General features: G+C 43.5%; 1 protein-coding gene across 3 annotated transcripts in view; it reads right to left on the bottom strand.

Moving 5' to 3' along the window:
• Window positions 1-245: 245 nt before the first annotated feature.
• The window catches only part of LOC135550250 (calcium/calmodulin-dependent protein kinase type II subunit alpha), a 67,628-nt gene continuing 47,655 nt past the window's right edge, over window positions 246-20,218 (bottom strand). Inside the window, exons 10-19 of one of the 3 annotated variants that reach the window (XM_064980872.1) lie at window positions 19,619-19,741; window positions 19,244-19,327; window positions 18,532-18,574; window positions 15,985-16,022; window positions 14,542-14,574; window positions 13,939-13,987; window positions 10,481-10,556; window positions 8,836-8,930; window positions 3,245-3,473; window positions 246-2,984 (exon numbers count right to left, since the gene is read on the bottom strand). In XM_064980872.1, coding sequence (XP_064836944.1) covers window positions 2,981-2,984; window positions 3,245-3,473; window positions 8,836-8,930; window positions 10,481-10,556; window positions 13,939-13,987; window positions 14,542-14,574; window positions 15,985-16,022; window positions 18,532-18,574; window positions 19,244-19,327; window positions 19,619-19,741 — 774 coding nt within the window. In that variant the 3' untranslated portion in view covers window positions 246-2,980. Of the gene's footprint in view, window positions 2,985-3,240; window positions 3,474-8,835; window positions 8,931-10,480; window positions 10,557-13,938; window positions 13,988-14,541; window positions 14,575-15,984; window positions 16,643-18,531; window positions 18,575-19,243; window positions 19,328-19,618; window positions 19,742-20,218 lie in introns of those variants that run through there. The other 2 variants (XM_064980873.1, XM_064980874.1) reach the window with 2 other exon arrangements.

Genomic DNA, 20,218 nt, shown 5'->3' on the forward strand with positions numbered 1-20,218 from the left:
CTTCTACAGTGTGAAAATAATGTGAACAACGTGTGACGCCTGACATCCGCTCAGTTTGTGGCCAAAATTTGCTACCTTAATGTTTTAAGGCCTCGTGGGCAGCTGAAACACTTTCTATGTATCGTTTCCACACAAAAAAGGGAACCTAAAAGTGAATATATACATTTAAACAGATCTTTCCATTTGTAAGGTGTCTCTTGAGGTTAGTTAGGCGTCATCATGTTTATTTTGTGTCAGGCAAAACACAAATGAAACAAACCTTTAATGAATCTAGTTTGATGCAAAGTAACAATAGCTCTTAATGCAAGCCCATACCAACAAAAAGATTGGGATACCACATATAGATGATTAGACAGACGTTGTGGATTACAGGTGGCATATCATGCTTTGATTAATGTTGTGCTTTTTTGAAAAACACCATTAAATACCGTTAATACAATCTGGACTAGTTCTGTGTTAGATGTGCAATGCTATACACAACAAGGACTCTGTAGTCACTAATATACAAATGTAACAACAAGATGTTCTACTTTAAGCGCTTCGTAAAAAAAACAAAAAAACAAAACATGAATCTAACTCTCAATACAGGAAGGAAACCAGATACTGTAGGCCTAAACATGAAAACCAAAGTGTAACTGGAGTGGTGGGTCTCATTTTCCATCTCTCAGAAGTGGTTTCATAAAACTGGCACCGCTCAAAGCGTGGAGCAGTTTGAAAAGAAATTGCATCCTGCATTAAGGAAATTGCCTTAAAAGGTCAACGTTTCAAAGAAAGGTCCAAGAAAGAAACATTATTTCACAGCAACAGGAATACCAATGATCGAAGGCCTATATATCACGTTACAAAAACTCGGACCACTCAAAACACTGTAAAAGACGGGCAATGCCTTTGACATTATAATATCCTTTTATTTACAGCCCCACATTCACAAGATATTATATAACGACGGCAAATTACTACTTTGACCCTTTAGAAAATGTATTGTTCTAAACACACACACACGTCAACTTCGGTACGTTACAAACGTGCATGCCTCAAAAGAAAGTGTAACTTAACCAGAATAATAAAAAAAAGCCGTGCTCTTATACAGTACCATGAGGTCCTCTCAATGTGCTCCTGTCAACGGTGCGAGGAGCGGAACATCCGCAACATCAGAGAAACAGTCTGATTGAAATTCTAATGCCGTATTAAAGTGGCAGTAGGCCTGGCCATTATCACAATAAGACTAAACTACTGTATAAAACAAGTATACATTCTGTAGAATCAGTTCTAGAAAAGACACAGAGCATTTGGCAGTTGGAGTTCTTGGTGTATCCTTCCCTAACAAATATTTTGAGGAAAACATTTGCCATATTCAGCGGTTTTGTTCACAAATTGCTTTGCAGTACAAAGTGGGATATTCGTCTATAGTGAACTGCCAATGGTATACAAATTTGGAGAAAAAAAAAGCTAAATCCCTTTCGGGCATTTTTTCCCAGCACAATCAAACATTCTGTGAGGAATTCATTGTTAGCACATAGGGAAACATATACTGTAGCTTATAGAGGTGATATAATTTTCTAATGTGTCCAGTATTTACATTCTTCTGACAGTAAAAAGATAAAACACTGGTAAAATCTCAGAGTACATCTGAAATGTCACATTTAACACATTTTGAGGACTACAAGCCCAAGCAGAGAGAACCAACGCTCATTTTACACTTGCATGCAATATAATGTGATGCTAACACTGGAGAGGAAAGAAACAGAAGGAATGGAACACATGGATAAAACAAAGTCACTTAAAATCATTGCCATTTTAAAATCCACACCAAATCTTTATCAGAACTCTCTTCAGTTTTTATTTTATTTTTAACAATCTGACTTATTGCAGAAGATCCTGGGGTAGTGGTAGTGGTCTTTTGCAAATTGCTTCTTACTTTAAACTGTAGTAGGCAGAATACTGTACTTTACACTATCTGTTGCAAGTAAGTTAAACTGCTCTAACAAGCAAGAGGGTTTGTATTGATAACACTAATAGGTAGGGAAGATCTGTACACCCACAGTCCTCATTGGAAAAACCTAAAGAAGCACTTTAATATTACTTTCACCTACAGTACCCTACCCATGTTGAATATAGCTGTTTCTGTAGATATAAATCTGTATTTGTGTATAGTATTGAAGCCCAGATATGGCAGTTTGTTGCCCTAGTCATATAATCACATGAGGTGAGTGGCTATTCAGACCAGCGGTCCACCATTCAATCATTTAAACCTGTGAGGGGAACGTACGGTTTCCTCTGTTGTCTACGCTAAATGTGCTCGAGGCACCATGATCATGGGGTGGTGGATTATCAACTGTGGAATACACCATAAGACCCATAATCAAAAGGAACATTTCACTGTCCGCGAATGCTTGCCCACTTCTTATAATCCAATCCATGTCAAATTAAACAAACATGTACAGTAGATATTTTGGTTCAGTGACACATGGTACATCGTCAATGTTTCTATCATAGCCTGCAAGTCCGGGGTCAGAGGATGGCGTGGCGGTGTGTAACGGTATCGTGTAAGTGCAACTGCATTGAAAAGGCCAAGTCACGTGTAAAAAAAAGATCTAGGCGGCGATTACGGCAAGTGCTTTAGAGATTCAACCCCACTCATACATCCATTTGTACTAATTGTGCCTCTGCCAATGAAACATGACAAGAAAAAAAAACAAAGTCAGAGCAGAGATCGAATGACAAGCGCCGAGATGGTCCTGAAACACACAGCATATATACATACATGAGAGCCTGACACGGTGTGACATTTATGCGATTGGCTTGTGACAGACAGCGTTGAGAGGAGTAATCTGATTTCAAGTAAAGAGATGAGATGCAGCGGGCTCGTGTTTCCTCAGGCCGGTCGGTGGGCATCCCTCTGTGTCCCCATGCAGCCAGCTGGTCACCCACCTGTGTCACTCAGAGAGATGTCTCACTCAAACCCTCCCGCCTCTGGAGCTCAGCTGGGCGCAGGGGAGGAGACAGAGAAACGGAAAGGTTAACTTGACCTCGTTCAAAAACAAATAGGAGGGAATTAAAGTGACGAAAAAGAAACACTGAAAACATAGTCTGTGCCTGTCCAGCTAATGTATCTCTGGCATTGAGTAATAACAGGCCTGCATGCAATTGCAACAACTCCCACCAGATGGCAGGCCCTGATCTGAGATCTGTCTCCAGTATAGACAGTAGAAGAGCGGTGAGGAGACTCACCAGACTGACTTACTTGGTGATGGCGGAGGGTGATCCAGAGCGGTGGAAGTGGACTATCTGCCACTTGCCGTCGCGACGGTGCCAGATGCGTGTCTCCTCCGACTGGGCGGTGCGGGGCATGCCGTTGGTGTCGATGTATTGGGTGATGCGGATGTAGGCAATGCAGGCAGCTTCCTCCCCAATCAGGTGGATGTGGGGGTTCAGGATGGTGGTGTGGACAGGCTTACTGTTCTTAGACCACACTGGGGTGAGGAGTAGCAAACAAATAAGACAATAGTCAGTCAGTTAATAAGTCATTCTACAGGAATTTTCACAGTGGTTTATGACTAGGTATGCCATGTTCTCTCTCACTGATGATGTCACTTTTCCCTTATCAATGCTTTATGTAGTTAATATTTGAGTGGGTTCATTAATGTTATCATATCAGCATGTCTCTCTCAGCCTGCCACACTCTCATTATGTTTCTCTCCGTTTCTCACTTCCTCTTTCTCGCTCTGCCATTTTCCCAAATAGCCCAATCAAGCCCATTAGAGCCGTTTCCACTGCCTGGGAGAACAGTGGCTGATATGAGAGGATTAGAGCAGAGCAGGGTTGGTCCATTACTCACCACAAATGAGAAATCAGGGAACAAATGAGCCAGAAGCGTGCTGTCTGCAGCCACGGCTGGACACAGCCACTGCATCAGCTAATGAGCGCGATATTCACTTACAGAAACTGGCCCCAAGCTTCTGTTCTCAACAAGCTTCTGTTCTCCACAACTTCCTGTAATCCTGTAATTGTCGCCTTGGTAGTTTACTCCTGCATTGTTTTAATAAAAAATATATTTCTTGGTCCTGCTTTAAATTACATGCAGCTTAAATAGTCTTCATAAACACTACATCAACGTGTCAGAAATCACACATTTATGTCATGCTCTATAAAGGGTTTATTAAATGTCTCATAACTGTGTGACATGACCACCAATGTCAAATGTGACATAAACCTGTGTTTTATAAGGGGGGGGGGGCATAAGCACTGCTTAATAAAGTATTAAATCATATTAAATAGGCTTCAAAGTGTCATGCACCTGGGTAGAGCATTGCAATGCCAGGATAGTGGGTTCTATTCCCAGGACTGTCCATACGTAAAAATGTATGCATGCATGACTGTAAATCACTTTGGATAAAAGCATCTGGTAAATTGTATATATTATATTATATTATTCTAAAATTTTTCTAGGATGGCCCAACCTCTTTCCCTCTTTAGTGCATAGCTAGTATTGGACATGACCTCAACTTTCCCCCAAAATGCAGTGCTGCAAGATGACACACGCTCTAAAGTGCAGTCATGCACAGCAAAAAACATTGGTAGGAAATCCATTTTGTATTTCAAAAATAATCTAATTCCATTTTTTTCCACAAATTTCATTTTCTCTGTTTTGTTTTTGCAGGTTTCGGTTTCCCCCAGTTTTTTCACACTTTTCAATAGAAAAACAAACTAAATTGGATTTTTCTGTGTTCACAACAATGCTTAAAACATCTTAAGCTGACAGTCCCCAAAATCGGGCACTGGATGTACTAAAAAATAGGTACAGTGTATTCAAAAAGTATTCAGACACCTTGACTTTTTCCACATTTTGTTACATTACAGTCTTATTCTAAAATGGATTAAATAAATGTTTTTCCTCATCAATCTACACACAATATCCCATAATGATGAAGCAAAACAGTTTTTAGAAATCTTTGCAAATGTATAAAAATGACAAAATATTCAATGAAATATCACATTTACATAATTATTAAGACCCTTTGCTATGAGACTCAGTATTGAGCTCAGGTGCATCCTGTTTCCATTGATCATCCCTGAGATGCTTCTACAACTTGACTGGAGTCCAGCTGTGGTAAATTCAATTGATTAGACATGATTTGGAAAGGCACACGCCTGTCTATATAAAGGTCACACAGTTGACAGTGCATGTCAGAAAAAAAACAAGACATGAGGTCGAAGTAATTGTCCGAGACAGGATTGTGTCGAGGCACAGATCTGGGGAAGGGTACCAAAAAATGTCTGCAGCTTTGAATGTCCGTAATAACACAGTATCCTCCATCATGGAAGAAGTTAGGAACCACCAACACACCAAACTGAGCAATTGGGGGAGAAGGGCCTTGGTCAGGAAGGTGACCAAGAACCCGATGGTCACTCTGACAGAGCTCCAGAGTTCCTCTGGCAATGGGAGACAACCATCTCTGCAGCACTCCACCAATCAGGCCTTTATGATAAAGTGACCAGACGGAAGCCACTTTTCAGTAAAAGGCACATGGCAGCCCGCTTGGAGTTTGCCGAGAGGCACCTAAAGACTCTCAGACCATGAGAAACAAGATGCTCTGGTCTGATGAGACCAGGATTGAACTCTTTGGCCTGAATGCCAAGCGTCACGTCTGAAGGAAACCTGGCACCATCCCTACGGGGAAGCATGATGGTGGCAGCATCATGCCGTGGGGATGTTTTTCAGCGGCAGGGGCTGGGAGATTAGTCAGGATCGAGGGAAAGATGAATGGAGCAAAGTACAGAGAGATCCTTGATGAAAACCTGCTCCAGAGTGAGTGGTCCAGCCAGAGCCCAGACTTGAACCCGATTTAACATATCTGGAGAGACCTGAAAATAGCTGTGCAGCGACGCTCCCCATCCAACCTGGTTGACCTGACACAACCTGATAAGGGTGTTGTGTGCAGATTGATAAATATATATATCATTTAATACATTTTAGAATAAAAAGTCAAAAACTCTAAATACTTTCCGAATATGTTTGCATCCGAATACTGTATATGTTTACATTACTTATTTTATTGGTGTCCCACCGTTTTAGAAGTCAGAAGACATTCCTAGGAAGATGTCAACATCCCCAGTCGAATAAACCTGTATTTGCCTCTATCTACTGGTCAGCTGCATCATTACATCCATTTATATTACTTCACTGCAATGTTATGTCATAGGGAGGGGGGGGGGGGGCGGTCCTTAGAAAAACATGAATCCAGCTGGACTGCATCAGGGCACAGACATGGCAAAGCAAAGCGGAATTTGTCTCAAGCAGGCGGATCTAAATACAAAAATGTTCATAGTTCTCCGATAAAGAATGCGACCTACAACCTTCCTTAAACCTAAAATAAGTAAATAAGTCATTTTGTGGGGGAAGTCAAACATTTGTTTTTTTATGTTGGAGGCAGACACATTGCATATGCTCACAATGACAAAAATTGGGGCCCTTTAGTCCTTCTCCCCTTGTCTGTTTAATGTGGATTGAGACGTTCACAAATTTAACAGATTTTCACTATCACGAATGTCAGCCTTTATTAGCTCAATGTAATTTAAAGCAGGACCTCTTTGGGTGATACCTATTCAAGTTTTGTCACGTATACCTCCGCTCCCCCTCTCTGGCGCTCGATGTCTCCGGTCTACTAACCACCGATCCTGACAACCCATTATTACGCACACCTGGCAACCTTCATTACGCACACTTGTGCCTCATCATTAGGCACACCTGGACTTCATTACTTTCCTGATTACTCACCCTTTATCTATCCCTCCATTGCTATCACCCTTCAGGCAGTATTGTTTCTGTGTTCATATGCCACTCTTATTCGTCTATCCACTCGGTTCGTTCTTATTAAACTCACTAACTGCACCTGCTTCCTGACTCCCTGCGTCTTCGTTACAAGTGGAATACAGAAATCAAGTTTGTTTTTTAAATCATCAATTTTGAATTGGTTTGGATATTTGACTACTTCTCCAATCAACTAGCTAGCTGTTTTGATTTGAAATACCAGCCTAGATCTTCCTATATCATCTCATTGCCCGTTTTTCATGCGTGCAGTTTTCTGTACATTGCTTCGGAATGGTTGCTTCAACTGCTGGATGGAGATTTTTTTTTCAAACAGAAGACTTTTAGTTGCATTTTTTGTGATTTTCTCCACCTCCTCCAGGCGCCGCTTGTTTTCCCCAGTATATTTATCCCTGTGTTTCCTGTCTCTCTGTGCCAGTTCGTATTGTATGTTGAAAGCAATTGGTTTTGGCACCGACTCCTTATTATGGATGAAGCCACACCTAACTGATAGGGTCCAAAGTGTGGATGTGGGCAGGACATTGTCTGATACTAAGGAGATAAATGGTTCACTGGGGGGACACCACAGTTTTGGGGCCATTGCTTTTTGTTGTTGTTGCTCTACCTAAATGACATAGACTCCACCTGTTCATGCCCTCTGTTCCTGTATGTGGATGAATCTGCCCTCTTGGTTTCACATAAGAATAAGTAGACCGTTGAAAAGACCCTAAGCAGCGAACTGACTAAAGTCAGTAAGTGGTTATCCAGGCAACAAACTTTCTCTGCATTTAGACAGAATGTATCCTGTTTGTTTCCCGAACACAACGTGAGAAACTCCTCCAACTTCTCTGTCAAGCGTAATGGTGTAGCGGTGAAGGGGGAAAAAATGCTCTGTTACATACTTGGTGTGTGAACTGGACCAACACATGACAGTTGAACTCATGGCTCTGAAGGTCATTGGGAAGGTTCACTCCATGACAACGTTCCTGGCAAGGGTAGCCAAGTTCCTGGATACAGAGTCTATGAGGACCCTGGCAACATCTCAGATACATTGCCACTATGCCGATGCTTGTATCTCATGATTCAGTGGCGTAACAAAACTTCAAACGTCCAAAAACAAAACAAAGGAAAATTGCACTCCAAGCTCAGCCATAGGACACACATTTCAGGGGACTGAACGGTTGATTTGGTGGTGCAGATCAAACTGTTGATGTTTTTAAAAAGTTATAAATGATCTTGCCCCCAGTTACCTGTCTGGTTATATTCATTTCATTAGAGACTCTCATAGCTATCACACCAGAGCCAGTTGGCAATATCAGACCGCTGCGCTATAGAAGCATGGCTGGAAAAAAGCTATTTCCATTACACTGGTGCAGAGGAATGGAATGGTGTACCAAACCATATAAAATACATCCCTACACTAGGGAATTTAAAAATAAACCATAAGAAATGGTTTATGGGCAAAATGCTTTCAAACGGCACAGGCTTAGAGAAAGTATCATTGTTTTAATGAATGTTACCTGGTAATCAATTAGATTTTATTTTCAAGGTTTTCTCCTTATTGATGAGATGTATTTGAGATGTGCTTTGTTTTCATGTTATAATCTTGTGTATATTTTGTTTTTGTGTATTTTCATGAAGTATTTTGTGGTTCTATTGTGTTTATAATAAAAATAATAAAACATCTTAACCACATCTAATGAAATATAAATGACATTGTGTCACTTATTATGGATACTGTTAGCTAGAGCTTATTGGCACAAAGGGACTATTAAAGCGCATTCCAAAGATATATTATACTAAAGTGTCACTTCCTCCCTCACTGGGACAATAAATGGATTGTTACTGCTGTATAGCAAGAGGTTTATAGTCATACTGTGTACAGCCCTGGGATTTGATTACATATCCTCTGAAATTCAAAACAGTTTTCCTATAGGTTGAACCTGTCTGTGTGTGATGTAAAACGTATATTTATCATTTCAAAAGACATATAGTAGGAGTGAAGGCGGAGGAAGGAAGCAGCTCACAGTTCTCAAAGTAAAAGCGGTGGAAGTCCAGTCCCTCCACCAGGTTACCCAGAGCCTCTGGCTCAAACGCTGTCACGCTGGGGTCACACATCTTCCTACAGGAGAGAGAGAGAGAGAGAGAGAGAGAGAGAGAGAGAGAGAGAGAGAGAGAGAGAGAGAGAGAGAGAGAGAGAGAGAGAGAGAGAGAGAGAGAGAGAGAGAGAGAGAGAGAGAGAGAGAGAGAGAGAGAGAGAGAGAGAGAGAGAGAGAGAGAGAGAAAGAGGAGAGAGGAGAGAGAGAGAGAGAGAGAGAGAGAGAGAGAGAGAGAGAGAGAGAGAGAGAGAGGAAAAAAAATAAAGAGAGACAGAAGCAGGGATAGAGGCAGTAAGACAACTGGGGAGAAATAGAGCCAAGGTTATCTTCTGTTCTGCTCTTTGAAGTGCTTCAGTGAAGCGGTGAGACTGACCCTCATAGACCCAGTCAGAGCTGCTTTTGCAGTATTTGGGGCATGTGACTCACTCACATGGCAGATCACTGCATGGTTGTAAAAGAGTTGAGCATGCAGGCAGAAGATTCTTTCCAGGCCTTGGTAATTGGCAGACAGCGCTACCATGACTGTGAACCTCCAACAACCACCTCTAAAAAAATCCCCTCCTGGCCTGGATGGGAATTTTATACCCTTGGTTTTGAACAGGTGCTCCGATGACCCCCTGGCCACAAGTTGTGACAGACATGCGAGGGACAGACTGGGGGGTTGCTACTCTCCTCAGAATGCCAACTTTGGAGAAAAACCTGCTCCTGAAGAAATCTATATCTGGCACTGTGCAGTGGGCTGGGTGAGAGTCACACTACTGAAGCACTTCAAGATGGGATATTGAATTGATCACTTTTACCGTTTACACAGTTCAAGAGCTGCATATAATTAAATACAACGTTATTCATACGGTTTACATAGAATATATTACCAAGCAGCATACGTGCAACATTCTGGAGCAAATTATTGACATGCACAAGCTATTCTTGACCAAGGGATCAGCTTGTTAAGCCTTCAAATGGCCTCGATTGGTCAGGCAGACATTTTTCTACCCTCCTTTATCAGAGGAATTTAGTTCCAGACACATGCACTGAGACTGATGTTCTCTCTAAATCAGTAAGGACATAGACCTAAGGAGTTCTCCCCTCACAACCGCCTTAATGCCATCTTGGATTAACGTCTATAGCCAAACCCGGAGTTATCAATTGCACTGTCACAATTGAGCTCATCAGACTCTATCAGTGGAATTGCATTGAAACAGATGTCACTAACATTTGTTTCTATTCCATCTATGTTACTTATATACACTCTTAGAGGGGGGGAAAAGGAGGTGATCTATAACCTAAAGGGTTTCTTCGACTGTCCCCATAGGAGAAACCTTTGAAGAACCCTTTTTTAAATTTATTTTTAGAACCTTTTTGGGCTCCAGGTAGAACTCTTTCCACAGAAGGTTCCACATGGAACCCAAAATGGTCTAACTGGATCCAAAACGGGTTCTATCTGGAACCAAAAGGGGCTATTCTGTGGGAATTGCTGAAGAACCCTTTTGGAACCCTTTTTTATCTGAGAGTGTACAGCAGTACAGTGGGTGAACAGCAATGGGAAGGTACAGTACACGATGTGTTTACTTACGTATAGCTCTCGAAGTCTCCATTGCTGATGGCTTCTATAAGTTGCTCTGTCACCTTAATGATCTCCTGTTTCCTCACTGTGAAACAGACACACAGCTCAGACACACAGCTCAAGCACACAGCACAAACACACAGCTCAAACACACAGCACAAACGTACAGCCCTGTACTGAAATTACTGACAACAACCACCATGATGAATGGGACTGCAGTAAAATTCATTATTTTCCAATATGCCTGGCACTGGAAGAAATAAATGAGATCCCTCCTTCGTAAAGCCCTGGGTTTTGATTATATATCCTCTAAAATTCAACACAGTTTTCCTGTATGCTGAGACTGTGAGGTACCATTTCAAAGATACATTATATAGTAGGAGTAATGTGTGTGTGTGTGTGTGTGCATGCGTTTGTGCATGCATGCGTGTGTACATGCATGTGTGTGTCCACGTGTGTGACCAAGTGTGTGTGTGTGCTTTGTACATGCATGTGTGTGGACTTGTGTCCGTGTGTGTGTGTCCGCGTGTGCTGCCGACTGCCTCCCAGTGCTTTACTGCGTGTGAAGGGGATGTTCTCTGCCCACACGGAGAGCTGCTTGTGCCGAGAGAGCTTTTACTCCCACCAGCTCTGGGTCGCAGCTCAGAGTTGGGAAAGCAAGGTCGCGCCTTGCATATGGTAAAGAGGGGTCGCTCACAGGGGTGACATCCTCACAATTTGACCTCCTAACTCACTTTTCCTCTTCTGTAAATACAGAACTCATAGAATTATAATTTTCTCTCTATCCTTCCTTCAGCCCCCCCCGAGCACCTCCTCCAACCACTGCAGAGAACACAGTTCTATCTCTCGTCCCGCCCACTCCACCCACACAGTTGCTCTGCATCACCCGGATTGCAGTTCTGCCACATGGATCTCACTCCTCCCTGGAGAAATCACAATGCAATTTTCTGGAACTACGTCCGGAAGGAGATAAGGTGTTGAAATGTACACATTTGTTTCCCCTAAAAAAATCTACGAGCCTCTCCTAGTCAAAGAGGCTTAACTCACAGGCCCTTCTCTTCGAACACTCTTAAAAATACAGGTGCAAGTTAGGATCCAAATAAGGTTATTGAGAGCGAGGATAGAAGGGAACCATTTTAGGGTCTCTGAAGAATCATGAATGGGATGGTTCTTTGAAGAACCGTTCAGAAATCCAAAACAGAAACATTTCAGCCCTCCAGGACTGGAATTGAATAGCCCTGCTCTAATGCTTAATGCCTCATTTGCATATTTCCCAAGGTGCCTTTAGAGTGAATTTTAGAGTAACCAGTACCACACGTCTATTTTTGCTAGTGACAGAGACATGGTTGTTGCGTTCATTCATTTTCAGTCCTGTGGCCCTCACCAACTGAGATCCTAAGTGAATATGTTGTCATTAAAATGGTTTTAGTCAAGACAATACATATTTCATAAGGCCTTCTTTTGAGGGCCGAGTTATACCCTAATACAGTGGCCTGAAACTCATAGTTTACAAGCCACATCATGCCTGCAAGTCACATTATGCTGGCCAGAGTGGGGATAGCCAACATTTCAATTTTTTTATCACAACCTGAATTCAGAATGACTGCCAGGGTTTGGTAGAATAATGTGTGAGACAACCTTAAACATCTAAAGTGGAACAATCATATCAGTAACGGATGCGATAAATCCAAGTAACAGTTTGGAATATTTTTAAATATGTATGTTATTTATATTTGAGTAGCCGAAGATGAATGAATCAATCAATGTGCATGCACAAACACTAAAACAACAAACAATTACAAAGAAATCTACCAGCAGTAGAGCATGCTGGGAAATATGATGATAACATGGTTTTGGTTCAACTCTGGTCATAGAGAGCAATAGTAATGGCGTCTTTTTGTAGGCATTGACTCTGTCATGGCTTGTTGAACAAAGGTTATGGTAAAGTTAATTGAGTTTTTTAAGGGTTTTGGATAAATGTCGAAAATAAGATATGTGGTAAACACAGGCTTAGGAGAGTTTAAATGTTCTGTTCTATTAAATAATCTTAATCTGCTAAGGTCACTTTTTTGTACATTTTGAAGCATTTATTTAATTTTAAAACACATAAACGCTTCATAATTCATAACGGTCATGTTAACTTACTGATATTATCTCATAGAACAAAACGTATAAGAGCTCCAAAACCTGTGTTAACCTCAGACCTTATTTTTGCCGTTTACCCCAAAATCTTTTTCTTTCGCCAATTCATTTTCCCCATAGGAATGGCTGAACGAACCAGAGGTAACTCATTTCTGGTTTTTAGGACTACAAACTGGCAAGCTCTATTAACACCAAAACTGTGGTTATTTTACACCTCTGAATCAACATATACAGTGGGGAGAACAAGTATTTGAGGTCTGTAATTTTTATCATAGGTACACTTCAACTGTGAGAGACAGAATCTAAAACAAAGTTCCAGAAAATCACATTGTATGATTTTTTAAAGTAATTAATTGCTTGGGACACTAGTCAGTATTTTTTAAAGTAATTAATTGCTTGGGACACTAGTCAGTATCGAGGGAAAGATGAATGGAGCGAAGTACAGAGAGATCCTTGATGAAAACCTGCTCCAGAGCGCTTAGACTGGGGTGAAGGTTCACCTTCCAACAGGACAACGACCCTAAGCACACAGCCAAGACAAAGGAGGAGTGGCTTTGAGACAAGTCTCTGAGTAGCCCAGCCAGAGCCCAGACTTGAACCCGGTTGAGCATCACTTGAGACCTGAAAATAGCTGTGCAGCAACCAATCTGACAGAGCCTGAGAAGATCTGCAGAGAAGAATGGGTGAAACTCCCCAAACACAGGTGTGCCAAGCTTGTAGCGTCAAACCCAAGGAGACCCGAGGCTGTAATCGCTGCCGGAGGTGCTTCAACAAAGTACTGAGCAAAGGGTCTAAATAGTTATATAAATGTGAAAATTAAAAACATTATGGTGTATTGTGTGTAGATTGATAAGAGGGAAAAAAACAATTGAATCAATTCTGGAATAAAGGCTGTATTGTAACAAAATGTGGAGAAAGTCAAGGGGTTTGAATTCTTTCCGAATGCACTGTAAGTGGACTGTAACTGTAGTAAGAGTGAACCTATTCATAGCCGTGTTGTGCGGGTGTTAGAGTTATTTATAGCATTATTGAATGTCACTTTCTGAGCCAGAGTGTGTGTGTGTGTGTGTGTGTGTCTGTGTGTGTGTGTGTGTGTGTGTGTGTGTGTGTGTGTGTGTGTGTGTGTGTGTGTGTGTGTGTGTGTGTGTGTGTGTGTGTGTGTGTGTGCGTGTGAGTAACATACAGTACATGATGCGCATAGGGTATCTGTTAGGTTTAGCGGAGATACTGTATATTCCTCCTGAAAGCTGTCACCCTGTCCTATTAACACGTAAAGACTGCAGGTGGTGAGACTGTGAGAGGTGAGAGGAAAGGGATAGCCTTACCTCTGGTGTCTTCATCCTCAATAGTGGTGTTGGTGCTTTCTGAGGATTCCTAGAAACAACACACAGACAGGTTTAGAGATCTACACTCAATTACAGCAGGTGTTATTCTCTCCACACGAGGGTGAGTGGAAGATCCGAGTCAAGACACACACACACCACACACCTAGGACAGACAGCCGGCCTCCTGCCTGTCTGCACCTTTCAGAGAGAGAGAGAACAGGCTATTTGGTTAATCAGAGGTCTGTGTGGTAAGAGGAGTAGGGTGGGATATGGGAGGGAGGAACAGGAGGGAGGCAAAAACCTAGAGAAGGAGAGATAGGGTACCCCACGATGACCCCCCCCCCCCCCCACACACACACACAAGAGCATATAAAAAGCAGCGGGATTAGGCAACGTTAGAGATGGGATGTTCACACACAAAAAAAACAAAAAGAAAGTCCAGCTCCATTTTGAATGACAGCCTTATTTGCTTGTTCTTTGGTTCGTTTGGATTTTTTAAAACGCTATTATCACTTTCCCTGTTAGGCGGAAAGCTGAGCGCGGCAGAGACGCGCTGTCAAGAAGATGGGGGAGGGGGGTGGAGGGGGGGGAGGTCACACTCACCATCAGCTGGACGCTGGAACTGGACTTCCTTTTCTGGAAGAGAAACGAGAAGAGGTTAGACAGGAACACGCAGGATGAGATGGAGACGGAAGCCAGGGAGCAACAGAGGGAGGAGAGGGAGACCTCCATGCTGCAGAGGGAGGATGTGTGTGTGTGTGTGTGTGTGTGTGTGTGTGTGTGTGTGTGTGTGTGTGTGTGTGTGTGTGTGTGTGTGTGTGTGTGTGTGTGTGTGTGTGTGTGTGTGTGTGTGTGTGTGTGTGTGTGTGTGTGTGTGTGTGTGTGTGTGTGTGTGTGTGTGGTTGGGTTTGAGGCTGAAGGTGTTGGTGTGTGTTTGGGGTTCGTATTGCCACGGTGTCCTTGTCGTCTCCCCCCGGACACCTCTCGGAGCCGTCTGGTTGGCAGGCCGTGCGGCGGCGTGTCATTTAGGAAACCTCCGGGCCAGGCAGGGCTGTCGTCAGGGAGGAATGCCTTTGATAAGGCAGAGGTGGCAGGGCTGAGTGGCCAGCAGCATGCCTCACTTATCCCAGTATCAGACACCATGGACTGGACTGGCTGGGGATTACCACAGGTGGAGCATATCCCCTGACACATGTATATAGTATCTCACACACACTAACTCACAAAACAGACTCATCATACTGGAACAGACGAACGACATCAATAAACAGACAGACTCTCTCTCCTTTTGGCTCTCAAACTGAAAAGATGTCCAAGCGCTAATCTCATTCGCTACCTATCTAATTGACAATATGCTGAACATTGGACGGTGTTGCAGCAAAGCATGTTGTCGAACAGAGTTGATATGACTCTTCTGTTCTCCTGTGTGCTACTGCATATGTTGGTAGGGGAATTCGCCCACCAGTTAGGAAAAAACAGGAAAGGTGTGTGTTTACAACTTTGGACTTGTGTCAAGGAAGAGGACTGAACTTGGACTGCTCCTCCGCCAGCTGTCTCTGTGCATCTGAACAGTGTGACATGAGGGCAAAACTAAACATAACACCTCTCCACTCCACCGCCAAGTCTCACACCAAGGAATGGGGCCGAGACAATAGACTGTGTACGGGGGCAAACAAACAGGGAAGCGGGGGCTATTAGCAGCTCCAGTTCTGCACACTGGAGGAGATCAGGGCTTTGGGTGGGGCCAGCATGTTCAGAGAGAATGGAGCAAACAGTCAAACTCCCATAATCCCACATTGTACTTAGATCTGTGTTCAGATGTTTTCAAAGAGCATGTCGGATTATTCCATTTCGCAAGTGAAGCTTTTGACGTGAAAGCACCTTTCACCTTTCACAACATGTTGAATAACGGCCAGATTTTGAAATGATAATGGTCTATCGACAGCGTGTGTTATATACACTAAACGGCTAGCCTCCAAAAGCCCTCCTCCAGGTCAGGTTTATTCCACGGTGAGAAAAGAGATCCCTATGGAGCTGGAGCCCTACCTTCACACCATCCGTCTTCTTGTTGGCCTTGTTACCTCCTGCGCGGGACACAAAGAGAAACAGGGACAGGGCGATCAAAAAGGGCACAAAAGCCCAAAAGAGGAGGGCGAAGGGCATGGCCAACACTCAGTCGAACGCAAAAAAAAAGAGTTAGAAGAAAATGGAGTAAATCAGATCCAGGTGTCTCTGGGAAATCAAATGTGATATTTTCTTCAAATCCAAGCCCTCTTCCTGCTCTCCACTGATCATAAACTCGGGTGAGACAGTGATATTGCCGAAAGAGTCCGTAGTAGCATCCGAACCCAACGGGTTGTTGAAGATTCTCTCAGGTCATTCAACTGGTCAAATAAGAGTTTTTAGGGAAATAAAGCACAGTAAAAGCAAAAATAGAAAAACACAAATTTCAAATGGTTTACTCTGTAGGGTAACACCAGAGGTTCTGGTGAACCAGACTGGGCTCTGCTACAGAGGCTGGCTGGGTGGGTGAGAGGGATGCGTGATATAGGAGCACTTGAGATTGGGAGATACCATGGGCACATTCCAGCCCCACTCCCTCACTCTCTAGAGTTTGGCTATGATCCATACAGTACATCACGTCCTGTTATTCCTAGTGCTCTGGTCCAGTTTGTTGCCCGCTCCCTCCACCTATCCTCTTCCCTTCCTCTCCTCCTCGTCTCTGAGCTGGAATCATTTATTTGATGTCCTCTCTGTGAGAGCTGAGCCAGGGTGTTTCCCCCACTTTATTTTCATCAACATGGCTACTAATTTTAGCCCTGGAGTGGGCTAGGGCTGTGTGGAGCATGGCCTCTCGTCTGGCCTCTCGTCAGCTGGGGCGTAGCCTGATCCCCGCCTCGCAGCCCCCTAGCTCCCTGGCACTGTGACCCCAAATCTCTCCTGCAGCTGGGGGCTGTGAGGGGTTGTGGCTGTACGCCGATGGGATTTCCCCCTGGTCTGCTCCCCATATGCAGTGGAATGGCTCTGGTAACCCCAAGCACTGACCCGAGGTCTGCTTTCTCTACCCTAATCCAAATCACACTATTTACCATCTTAAAAGCAAATCTGGCCTTGGACCAGCGTTTACACAGCACTTCCGACCCACCCCAAGCATAATAGAAGTTAATAGGCTAGAAAAAAAGGCTATTAAAAGCTTAAAGGGGAGATTTGGCTACAGCGACATTATCATTATTGTAAATAGGCATGAAGTGGTAATCTTGCCTTATACAGTATCTGTGGACTGTAGTTCTCGACGGCTATCTGGAGGGTAAAGATAGACCGGGGGAAAAAGGGAAAGATGAATGGTAGTGGTTAGAGGTGCTGAGATGGTTTTAAATCCACAAGGCCTCGAGGGTCAACGCTGTGGGGGCTTGGCTTTCAGACAGAATTCCCTGGCAGGTGGGAGATATAGGGTGGGGGTCTATTCCTGACTGGTATGAGAATGCGTGCCCATTTAAAGATGTCCCCTCACTGCTATTAATTTCCCCTGCTGTCCCCTTCAGGTCCACTTCTTTGATATAAGAATGGTTATATGGAGCTATGAGGGGTGATAAACTCTGCTGGATGGAGATTGGTAGAGATGTGTAAACTGTGAGATTGGAAGGGGATCCCTCCATCTCTGCTTTGATTTTTTTTTCTCCAAAACAATGTTCAACTGTGACTTGTTCATCAAGCCGTCCCTTCCTTGTAACCAAGAGGTGTATAATAAATGAGAGGATTTTGACAGAACATTGCAGATTACAGCAACATAGGGATGGTAAATAGCCACATTCTGTTCCACTAGTTCAGCGGTGGATTCTATGGCACAGAACCATCTGAGTGAAGTCATGGAGGGACTGAGGATCCAATAGCAGATGGCTCAGCCACAGTAAGTGGGCTGGGATGACAACAACACATGCACCTTTGTCAATCAACAATCTACATTGTGATAACAACTAGCCTTTTAGTTAACAGATGGCCAGCCTCTTTCAGCCTCCCTACTATCACTAAAGCTATTGCTTGACGGATTAAAACACAAAATGTCCTTGAAAGATTTTAGTCTCTGGAGAAAATAATATATCCTACAATGTGTCCGTTTTGAACAGAAATCACAGACGTCGTTCCAATGAATGGGACAGTGAATGTGTTGGTATATCCGGACCAAAGTGTCTGACAGGGGAGTGTCAACTGGAATGGGGAAGTGTCCTGATGCATGACCAGTGAGTTCCACAGGCTGTCATCATCCCCTCCCTGTTCCATGGGCTTGGAGCCCCCCAAGTCTAGGAGCAGCCATCTGAGACCATGTCACTCCTCTAGGATAGTGACCTCCCTAGGGACACCGTTAATCTGTCCTCTAGTCTGTAGCTCCGTTGGTAGAGCATGGCACTTGCAATGCCAGGGCAGTGGGTTTGATTCCCGGGACCACCCGTACGTAAAAAAAAAAAATGTTTTAAAAGGAAGCATGCATGACTGTATGTCGCTTTTGGATAAAAGTGTCAGCTTAATGGCCGATTATTAAGCCCACTCATGAATGGAGAGGAGGACCGTTCGACAGGGCACCTCTACTTGACTTACCGGAGAAGTTTCGGGTCGCCAACATGGTGGTGAGAATGGCACCCTTTGAACAAAGAGAGATGGATCGTTACATAAGATGAAAGAACAAAGGGATTCCTGAAAAAGGAGAGTTTATACTCTACTGTGTTCTTGGCTAGAATATAGCATTAACAGCTTGAGTAGGATGCTCACATGTATTATCAACAGCTTGGATTGCTGCTTACTGTCAATGTAATGACCTAGAGTACTTCAACATGTTCTGTCTTAACAGTGCCAAATGAAATGTGCATGGGCAATCTCTATTCAAAAAGCAGTTGGTGTCACTGCATGAATATCACAATTTGTTAGTTTTAAGGTGTAGGTCGTTCCGATTCCTTAAGTGGAAGCTGAATTCAATGATTCAGAATGAATTCAATGAATTCCAAGATTCAATCTGCCTGAAAGGGGTTGCGTAAGAGGGCAAACACAAAAGCCGTATGTACAAAACCAAATGCATTAGATAGCTTCCACGTGAGACAAATCAAACAAAGAGACGTCCTCACATCTTGAACCATGGACTCGTCTAATGAAAGACATTTTGCCTCAATAGAGGCATCACATTTCCATCCTCATTCAAACCGTACTATTGAGTTCAAACCCCCTCACAGATATTTCTGGGCAATACAGAGATGACCATGTTATGTTCCAGTATCATATCGACACTTCATTTTGCTCCCCGGGAGCTCTGCAATACCTTCAGCTTTCTTCTGGCGTTGAACTTTTTCAGGCATTCCACCGTCTCCTGTCTGTGCATGCAGGAGGCCACAGTGGAGCGGTGCTGTAGAGAGGAGAGGAGAGGAGAGGAGAGGAGAGGAGAGGAGAGGAGAGGAGGAGGAGAGGAGAGGAGAGGAGAGGAGAGAAGAGAGAGAGAGAGAGAGAGAGAGAGAGGAGAGAGAGAAAGAGAGAGAGAGAGAGAGAGAGAGAGAGAGAGAGAGAGAGAGAGAGAGAGAGAGAGAGAGAGAGAGAGAGAAGGAGAAACAAAAGTCATGCCCGGTTCGATACAGGGTCGAATCCTACCGCACCTCGTGGCCATCGTGAGAATGTGTGGACATGGTCGCTCTGCACTCACTGAGATCCACGGGTGCTTGAGGACCTCAGAGGCTGTGATGCGCTTGGCAGGGTTGATCGTCAACATCTTGTTAATGAGATCCTTCGCCTCTGGAGTAACAGTGTCCCACTCAGGCGAGGGGAACTACAGTACATGTAAGAGGAGACATAGCACAGCTGATGGCCTTTACATATAAATAAATAGTGGGAATATAAAGCTGGTGATGATATTCGAATGAGCGAAAATCCCTTTCCCAAACGATTCTCCAAAGTCTGTAGTCAGAGTAGAGGAATAAAAAAGTGTAGAGTGTGCCATGTAAGCCACAGTAAACGGGTTGTGATGACAATAACACACGCACCTTTGTCAATCAGCGATCTACATTGTGATAACAACTAGCCTTGTAGCTAACAGATGGCCTCTTTCAGCCTCCCTGCTATCACTAAAGCTATTGCTTGACGGATTAAAAGACAAAATGTCCTTGAAAGATTTTAGCCTCCGGAGAAAATAATATGTCCTGCAATGTGTCCGTTTTGGACAGAAATCACAGACGTCGTTCCAATGAATGGGACAGTGATTGTATTTTTGTGTACTAGTATACAATACAAACGATTTCCCGAAGTC

This window comes from Oncorhynchus masou, chromosome 12 (assembly GCF_036934945.1).
Source record: "Oncorhynchus masou masou isolate Uvic2021 chromosome 12, UVic_Omas_1.1, whole genome shotgun sequence".
Taxonomy (NCBI): domain Eukaryota; kingdom Metazoa; phylum Chordata; class Actinopteri; order Salmoniformes; family Salmonidae; genus Oncorhynchus; species Oncorhynchus masou.